The sequence below is a fragment of the Chondrus crispus genome, genomic scaffold, assembly GCF_000350225.1.
Source record: "Chondrus crispus Stackhouse genomic scaffold, scaffold_2, whole genome shotgun sequence".
Classification (NCBI taxonomy): Eukaryota; Rhodophyta; class Florideophyceae; order Gigartinales; family Gigartinaceae; genus Chondrus; species Chondrus crispus.
The window spans coordinates 687,709-697,517 of NW_005179057.1; the positions used below are offsets into that span (position 1 = coordinate 687,709).

A 9,809-nucleotide genomic window follows, 5' to 3' on the forward strand; every position below is an offset into this window, starting at 1 on the left:
GAACGATGCGTCGCGTGCACGGCGGTTAAGGGGTGGAAACCGGGAAAGCATGCCGGTTTAGTCCAATATCATCCGCAGCGAAGGTTCGAGCAGGTGGCCGTCGATGTCCAGACAGTGACCCCCCGGACAGGGTCTGGCAATATCAAGATTCTGGTCTTAATTGACACATTCACTCGCTTTGCACGTGCAGTGGAGCTGCGCGGCGTCGTCGCGGCGTGGCCGACGCGCGACGATGCCGCCGCCGCGCGCGAGGTCCGCGACGCCGTCCGGTGGCTCGACACGCTCCAGAACCTCGAGGAGAGGAAGCTCGTCGCTACCGTCTCGTTCCACGCGCTGCAGAGGAGCGCCGTGCAGCACGCCGACGCGCAGGATGCCGGCGCGCGCCCGGAGAGGCTCTCCAAGTTTGCAAAGGACCTTAATGTTATAGACCTGCAGATTAATGACCTGCTGCAGGAGGTCCGAGAGTACTACCAGCAGCATCGGGAGGAGAGCGGGAGCGCATGAGGGAAGCGTGGAGAGGAACCCTTGTTTTAATGCAACACGCGATTCAACTTGAACGCCCAAAGGACAGGCGGCCCATCGCGGCCTCCGTAGCCTATCTGCGTCTGCTAGTCGCTCTCGAGCCTCTCCATTTCCGCCCGGAGACTCTCCAAACCGGCCATGAACTCCCCCCCGAACGCCGCCGTCAAAGCTGCCCGCGCGTCAAAGTCGACAAACGCGTGCAGTCTCCCGTTCTTCCCGACCGCTTCCACAACTTGTTCAAACTTCCAAATATTCGCCCCCGTCGCGAACGCGTCCGACTTGATATCCACTGCCACGATCCCAGTTTCTCGCCCAGCAATCGCCCCGCTCACTTCGCCCACCAGGGGAATCCGCCGCATCACGTTCCGTATGGCACTTTGATCCAAGCCCCGCTCCCGCTCGTTGTCCCACACATACCAATCCAAGGCATCTAGTATCGACCACGACAGCACCCGCCCGCAGCCCAGCGTGCCAGAGATCGGCGTCGTGAACGACCGATATCCCCTGGTGTAGACGAGACGTCGCGACTTGAGGTCGAAAAAGTGGATGTCGCGTAGGCCCACCACGTGCTGCGCTGGCGGGCGCACGTGCATCAGGTTGCGCACTTGCAGGAAGAATTTGTCATTGATCACATCGTCAGAACCGACGATGGCCACGGCATGCGGTACGGCCGCTTGTTTCCCTCTTCGCTTCCTGTCCTCGTAATAGGACCGCATCGATTGGATACCTTTGTTGTGTTTTGCACCGAGCGGACTGTTGGGGTGAATCACGAAGGACGCGCTGTATTTTTGGGCTAATGCGGATGTAGTGGCGTTGTCGGAGCCGGTAAGAAATAGATCCAGGAGCACGCCCTGTTTCACGAGACGCTTTTTGGAGGCTGAGTATTGAGACAGCACGAAATCTGTGAGCAGCGGCCGCCTCCACACGCACATAAACACCACAATGGAGAAAGGGGCTGCATGTATACCGTCAGCAGATGATTTAGCATATGACTCCGTAACGAGTAGAGACGCGATACAGGAGACGGCCAAGATGCGCATGACGAGCACAAGCGCAGCATTCGAGTGCGCTAGTTTTCCTTCCATTGATGGGCGCAACTTTCGCAGCGATAAAACACGGTCATCGGTTCGTCTGCGGACCTTGTCTGCATCTGGAAGAAATAGGCCTTGCCGTGTGCACATTTCGGACAGGGGGCGTCTGTAGAATCGGCGAGCTCCCAGGCAGACTCTCCTCCAAACACGTCGTCCTTAGCCTTCCGCGGAAGGTTGGTGACGCTGCGCTCGATGCGGGTGACGACGGGGTGCACGTAGGTGCACGTGCGGCATTCGAAGCGAAGGCGCGTGTGCGGCTGGTCCGAGTTGCGCTGGTTCGTGACTAGCGTGTTGGAGCACTGCGGGTGGGTTGAGATGTGGCCGCAGGAGGGGGAGGGCATGAGTCAGCTGCCGGGCGGAGAGGGACGGCGGGGGGGTGGGGAGGGCGGTGATCGCGGTGGGGTTTGACGTACAACCGGGCAGAACAACATCGGTGGGCGCGCTGTGGCTGGCGACCACGTCTGCGCGTGTGGAGAGGGCTCGCTAAGGGCGGAGCTGGTAGTGGAAGAGTTTGTTGATAATTCGTGACCCCTGCAACAGCGGGTGCAACTCTCTCCTCCCGCGAAGATATGCGCGACTTGCAGGCTGCTGCACGGGGGAAGGGGGAAGGGGGAAAGAAGTAGCGAACGGTTGCTGTGCTCTATGCAACTTTTGAAACAGAGGCCACAGTAGAGAATGCGCCATGCTGTGCGCTCACATGTGTACTGGCCAAAACCACACTGTAAGCTTTTTTTACAGTTTTGCGCAAAGACTGCAAAGACTGCAAAGACTGCAAAGTCGGCTGTGCAATGCAATGCAAAACGTGTACGCTTGAACTACTTTCTACTCGTATGATAATTTAACCGTCATTTTACAACAAAACTATGCGACATCTTCATTTATGGAAGCTGGCAAACATGCTAGTATGGTACAGGGCCACCCGTTACGCTTAACGTATTGCCTCCACGGAGATAATATCTGAGAGAGTATTATTCTCTTCCCTTCATGGCTGATGTCACAGAGGGATGTTGTCACAGCTGAATGCAAAAGCTATATACTTTGCATTTCTCAAGTTTCTCTCTGGTTGCTGCTTCTTAATATCCCCTACTACTTTGAAACAAACTTCGCATGCAGAGCTCCAAAATTAATGTTTCATTTCAGACACAAAACAATGTAACAAAGCTATTTAAATTCATGACTTGAAACAGTTCCGCACATCCACGAAACAAAAATTTGAGTAATAAGGAAACATTTATGTCATCTAGTATAGTGGCACTCATCACTTATGCACATGAGGCATCATACATACTCGGTTCGCGCGTCGAAACCATTTTCATCCGTGCTCCAAACTGAACCAATTTCGAAAAAATTATACACAGGGTATTTAGTCCATGCTTTCTACTTGACGGAGGACGGAAGCAACTTGAGATGGTCTGCCAAGTCCGCCCCTGCCTTTGCTGACCCGATGGGACCTGAATATTTCTTGAGAAGCTTCATCAAGCGACCCCGATGCCGGTCAAACATTTCAGACCGTTCCTGCACATTGTACGGAGAGCACCCACGGGTCACCTTCACAACAGTGTAGCTCATTCCAGTCAGGGGGAAGAATTCCTTCTCGTTCGCTTTTGCTAACTTCGCGTTGTACTTGAATCGCCTCAGAAGCAACTGCACGTTTTGAGACGACGCGCCCGTTTGCGCGTATAACTTCGCGTCTACATTTCCGCTCAAAAAGAAATAGTATCCGTACTGTAAATAGAAATATGCAACATAAGGGGATGGACGAAAGAAGAGGTTAGTTATCGTGCACAACGCTTTGTTCAAATGAAAGCTTGAAGACATAGGAAGTTCTGTACTTACGCGTAAGTAGTTTCCGTATTCTTCCCTCTGAACAGTTCGCTCGTTTGGGTCTTCGCCTGGAGCTAGCATGAAAGATATGTCCGTTGACAGCACGTGGTCGGGACGCGCAACCTTCTTTAAGGCAGAGCGTCCGAGCATGTTGGCAAACTTCAGCAACCAAGAAATGAATTTCAAATATGGAACGGAGGTTGACGCCTTCCCGACAGACGTTGCCACCTCTCCCAAACTCTTCACTGCAATCATCTGCTCCTCGCTCAACTTGTCAATTTCCATGATTGTGAACCTCATCACCACATCCCGGATGACATTGGCCATGTCCATGTCGCTTCCCCGTTTCTGAACGAAAAGTCTCTTTGTCGCTGGAATCGGGATGAAGGTGTTGGGCTTCGAACCGCTGTCATGTCCATCTGTCTCAGGATCATAGTGAACGAAGGGTAGGTCGCCGGGTCTGATCGGGAGTGACTTCGGGAGATCATCTAGATCCAGAGTCTTACCATTGGCGAGCCCTGAATACCTTTCAGGGTTAGCCGCAGATCGTTTGCAGTTGGCACAACTGTTTAAACTGTCGGCAGTGCTATCTGAATATCGCCCAGGTTTCTTGATGGGGTGTACTGAACGTTTGTCTGGAGTGCTCAAAGGGGATGTCATGGGATCGAGAGAGAAAGTACTTGTGACTGTGCTCGAGCCTGAATCTGAGATTGGGATATTCACGTCCGTGTCGTCATGGTCGAGACAGTCCTCTTTTCTTGCCAGACTACACAGCATCAATTCATTGTCTCCCAACAAGTCTTGTGTGGAGACGCTCATGCCGACGAAAGATATTTCAAAATCATCACCCATCCGAACGACATCGGTGTGTTCCTTCGGGTTAATTTTGATGAAGTCAGCCGCAGAAACACGTTCGTTCGAGGTAGTCACGTTGGGGCGCTCCGGTGCAAAGAAGACGGAGTCAGTCGCGCCACACTGCGCTGCTTCCACATGCACTCTCCGCCTGGGTTCCCAACGAATGTGCCGGCCAAACCAGTTCCTCTTTCGAAGACCGGTGCCCACAGAGCTTCGCAAGGCTTTGTTTTCCACCCGGATGGAGACTGTCGAGGATGGCGAGGTCTCTGAGGGGAACATGCGAGTTGACAATTGCTTCACAATATCAGTCATGATGGAAGAGTGGAAGAAAACACAAGGACACGCTGCTTCGATGGGCTATGGTTGATGATAACTTGGAGTAAACTCTCTTGGGTTTTTATAAGGTTCGGAACTGGAATGGCGAGAACATTGAGCCTCAGCACATTGTCATGTAGTCCTCATCGGATGCCACATCCTAGAGAAAATTTGTGTTGCCGACGTCCTCTTCTTTACATTATGTTGTCCCATTCATGCAGTACCCATAGCACTGAAGTGAGCCGTTCGAGGCGGGTCCATGCGGGTCCATGCGGGTCCATACGTAATGTACCCCTCACGTAGTGAGATGCGTGTGAGAACATAAGAGAGATGGCCTGTGCGAGAAACAACATGTGACACACCTCGTCGGAAGTGCCTCCCTGGCAATTGTCGCAACAACTCACCAATTTCGTCGCTTCTGAGAGTGGACGCTGTATTCGACAATTCTGCCAACTGGAATCTACGTCTGTGTGCCGTAGATACTGTGCGCCTGGCTTTGTTTCAGGCTTGAAACAGATGGAGGTTGGCCATTGCTCAAGCGCTTGGTGGACACTTCCCAGAGGTCCTTGTAATTCGCCACGCAGATTCATGGAGAGATGATCCTCGCGAAGACGTCCAGTCAAGTTGGTTCCTCATTCAGAGGGCTATCCGCCCAGCAGATCAGTAAAGAAATGCTGTTTCACCAGTAAGTTTTCAAGCGTGCAGGAGAGGACCACTGCGGTGTGGGACATGGCGTATCAGATACAGATACAAAACTGTACACGTGGGGATCTCCAAGTACTGTACGGCTGTTACAAGTTGTGTTTCACGTGTCCACGTGTACACGTCTAGAAGGTCCAGCAATGTCGGTGGCAGGGCAAGGGCAGGGCAGCCCAAAAGGTTTGGTGCAGGTGCGAGGGCTAGGGCAGTTTGAAGGCCGGTTCGCAAAGGGTGTTGCATAGCATAGATTTTAAACGGTATTTGCGACCGTTGCGCATACCGAGACACAAGCAGTGTCGGTATCATTGTAAGTTGCCACACGCAGTGGCTAGTTCAAAGGCAATGGACTAATAAGAGGGAGATAGAAATCGAGGCGTAGAGAGAGGCAGGAAAATATAGAGAGCGGCAGCGACGTTCAGGCTGATTGTGCCTTCCCACCGTGTTCGTAGAGTAGTGTTCTCATTTCACCACTGCAGCACATCCAAGGATGTCTTCATCCATGGATCTGACAACGCCACGGCGCGGAAGCTCCTCTTCGGTAAACTGACCAGAACCCGGAAGTGGAAGCGACCCACGGGCCTCACTACCGTACCTGACGGATTTCCGAGGAACGCCGCTCACATGCAGAGCAACATTCATTTGCAAGGCCGCGACCGGCAATTTGTCCGTGGTATTCCTTGATACTGTATCCCACCGGCCCTTCAACCCTCCACCGCATCACGCAGCGCCTGCAGTGCTGCGCTGCGGCCCGCAACAATCCCGCAACGACTGAATGTCACCATGCGGTCAAATGTGTCGACCACTACAAACTTGCTCGCGTGAAATCCCCCGCATTCCCATCTCGACTACCCGTCACAATTATCTCGACGTTGGATGGACTCTACAGTACAATTTGGTTAACGTGCAGTACCGTTATGTAAATACGTATGAGGTGGCCCTTTATCGAAGTGGCTCTGAAGTAGCTTTCAAAACTTGCATGCTTATCAGACACAGTGGCGCAGTTCCATATTGGTCAAACTAAAGAAACGCACAACCACCCCAAAAACTTAACGCCTCGTATGAAAGAGGAACTACCATTCACCAATACTCTCGTGACCAATTGCTACCTGCACTAAAGAAGGGCCAGGGTCTTGGAAATGTTCCAAACTCGCTCTAGTGCTTCGCTATACAGACTCGTCACTACTCGAAAAATGGAAAACATGTCCTCGTGTGTAATAGCATGAAGGTCGACACTGTCTTCAAACTTGTTTCAAGTATGGGGACTTACTTTTTTTTCGGGCTCACCAACTCTTTGCATCGTCTTCACGTCTGCAACCCGTTACTGAGTACGGTTCTGTTTCTCTTCAAAAAAAACGCACCATCCACCTCTTCCCCACCCGCCCCCTGCTGGTCTTCGTCAACATATTTCCTTCTTCAATTCACTAACCTTGTACGTCCCTCACCATGTACCAGTAGCCAACCTGAATAAAAACAATAGACCTCAATTCAAAAAAAATCGCTGCTCGGGGCTGTGATGGACAGATATTGAACCTAATCAGGGGCACAGTAATGCCACTATCACTAACGAAATCCCGAAAGCTGATTTGGAAGATCTATAGTGAGGCTCATTCCGCAGAGGTCCAAAGAACACATGAGCAATCCCCAGAATCTAGGGTCAAAGCAGCTTTGGAAGAGAGAGACAATCGCGGGTGGGACTATCCCCTGCATTCCTTTGTAAACAGGCACTTTCGATCACTGCCGGACCCTTCCAAGCCAAAGCAGTTGTCAAGGAGAAGAGAGCTTTGAGTTTTGTCACTCTACATCTGTTTCGTTGACTTTACTGTTCGACTGTCAAGAAAAGTGGTGTCCACAAACATCTCAACATTTCCCGGTCTCTATGGAACTAATAGAAGGTGGTCTAGGCAGTGTCTTTATGTGACTGTCAATAATAATAATAATAATAATAGTAGTACAGTACTAAACTTGAAGAAAATTGTGTACTTCGGGCCGATTTTCTGCGTTGAATACCTTTATCCGCATCGACGACAACGTTTTCGCTAGAATTGATCTGTCAGTGCCCTATCCGTGGAGATACACTTCCATTTTCAGAAAACAAATTTGAAATCGAGCAGTGATTGTCTAGAATTGTCTCCATATGAGGTCACTTTCAACTTAGTTTCTCTTGACCTGCGCTTTCTCAACAAGAATTAGAAAGACGCCTTCGCCACCGTACTTCATTACTGACATGAAAGGAAAGATATTAGTGATAACTTTACGTTCTTCCCGGTCGTTTTTCGAAATGTTTGGAAAGGAGAAGCTTTCGTGGGCAACCTTGAACCTGTTTACAGGTGTTTTGGTTGCAAAGTTATGCAACCAAAACGCCTTTTTAGAATAGGCGACCATGTACTTCATCCCCATGACATTCTTATACTTTCAGGCTACTCAAAACTGCCATCCAGATGCTCAGCAGGATGCTATTGGCGAGGATAAGTACTGTACGTTACAGAAAAATTGTCTAAAATAGCTTCCCACATTTTCACTTCAATATATAAATGTATAATCATGTAATGTACATTATATATTGATATATATAATATATATCTATAATGTAATGTATACATTTTGCTAGAAAAGGGCTGTCTTCACATTAGGGCAAGCCCCGGTCGGATAGATACCCAAGGGTACTACGCACTACACGTACCGTAAAATTAAGAAGAACTACCATAGGTACAAATACTTGGTAGTTCTAATTACAATTTGTAGCCTGGAAGAACTTGGAGATCGTATTAATATCCGGTGCGGTACTGATGCAAGTGTGTGGCAAGAGGAATTAGTTGGGGACAATGAGAGAATGGAGAATGAGCTTGAAAGTCATGGAATGGGAATGGAGTTGCAAAGGGTCAGAATCAAGGAACTGTCTAGCAAGGCAGTGCAGGAATTGAAAGACCGGAACTGTGGGGTGAAGGGCCCAGAAAGACGGAAGTGGACGCGAGGGAGGGGATGTAGAATAGATGTAGGGATACTCTGGACAGATAAATAGTTTTGGATAAAAGGAAGCAAAAGGGAGAAGGGCACCGACGGATCAATGGGGGCAACTGTGTGATTGTTTGTATGAGGGGCTATCTGGCGGTATTCCCACATTGCCCAGAAGGCCTCACAATGAAGCCGTGTCAGCACAGCACTGCAGTTCGCAGCATACTGCGACTGTCCCAGCCGCTTCCGTCCAAATTATCTTTTACATACTGTACGCGTGTCGTTCAAGTTACAAAAGATCCTTGCCCTCTGTTGCACTAATTGTTTACCCTGCGAGGGTCCCCCTGGTCTCGTCATGTTGGCATGAACTGCAGCCAGGAGGATCCTCCTACTGCCTGCGCAGCGAGAAATTTGCGTCATATGAGGCCAGCTGTTGCAAATCGAAATACAATAATCAACGTCATAAATCTACTTAGAAAGTCAATTCGGAGAACATTTTTTATCATAATTGCCGTCGGCAATGACTTATTGCAGGTCATGTTGGCAGCGACTCTGCGCACATTGAATGACTTTGAATCCATTGGAGTGTAAATGCGGTCGCTTAAAGGGCAGAGTTAAATAAGCGCTTTAGTTTCGAGACTACCCTTACGACACGTTTCAAGTTTGTTAAAAATAACTTTTTGCTAGACCCTTTTAAAAATAATCAGAGAGGACTTTTAGTTGTCGCTAAAATCAATCCTTCCAAAGCAAAAGTCAAGTATGGTGGCGAGGGTGTCCTTGTCAGTTTGAGGCGCACGCAGAAGCGCAAAAAATGAGTTGAAAAGTAATCCCATTTGACGTCATTTGCCATCTACCTAAAAACTGAGTACGCAACGCTATAAATATATATACTGTATACAATAGGCAATAGCCCCCACGTGTTGGCGTTGGCGTTGGCGTAGCCCAGCGCAGGGGGATCCTCCAATTGTGCAGAACTGTACCCAATGGTAAAGTTTACTGTAGAAGTGCGGGCTGCAGATGCAGGCTCATGGTCTACCCATACGGTACACGAGTCCTAGATTTTGAGGAATGCTTCGAAATAAATCCAACAAAGCACCTTCTGTACCCTTTGGGTAGAGCGATGCTTTGCTGTTGCGCTCGTATCCAGAAGATGCTTCATCTAGGCATGACTCCCAGGGTGCATGTGTATGAATGTAAATAGCAGTGTGAAATGAAATTAATTGCAATAAAGGAAAGAGATGTTCAGGTAACCGACAGGACTAATGAAGACGTGTCACAACCGAGGCCGGCTGCATAATAACTGTATGATCCCGGTTCTTTGTTGGTATCTTGGAATATCTCAGTCTGGGCTTAACATCGCGGATTGCCTGCTAACGCAGGGGCTCTGCATCGTGCGCACCCCTGTTTCTTATGCATACTTACCGACAATCCAGTTTTCAACAGACTCGTGTGGGTTGTCCACCGGCCTCGAGTGCGAATATTCCGCCGAGTGCTGATATGAGATGCCCGAGGCACTCCAACCCTGGCGACCAGGCCCCATCCAATCTCTCA

General features: G+C 49.8%; 1 protein-coding gene; it reads right to left on the minus strand.

Annotated features, from left to right (window-relative positions):
- Window positions 1-515: 515 nt before the first annotated feature.
- CHC_T00003698001 (hypothetical protein) lies at window positions 516-1,703 on the minus strand. XM_005714547.1 is given in 2 exon segments: window positions 516-608; window positions 609-1,703. The coding sequence occupies 1 exon segment, from the start codon at window positions 1,701-1,703 to the stop codon at window positions 609-611; it is 1,095 nt and encodes a 364-aa protein (XP_005714604.1). The 3' UTR covers window positions 516-608.
- Window positions 1,704-9,809: the final 8,106 nt, after the last annotated feature.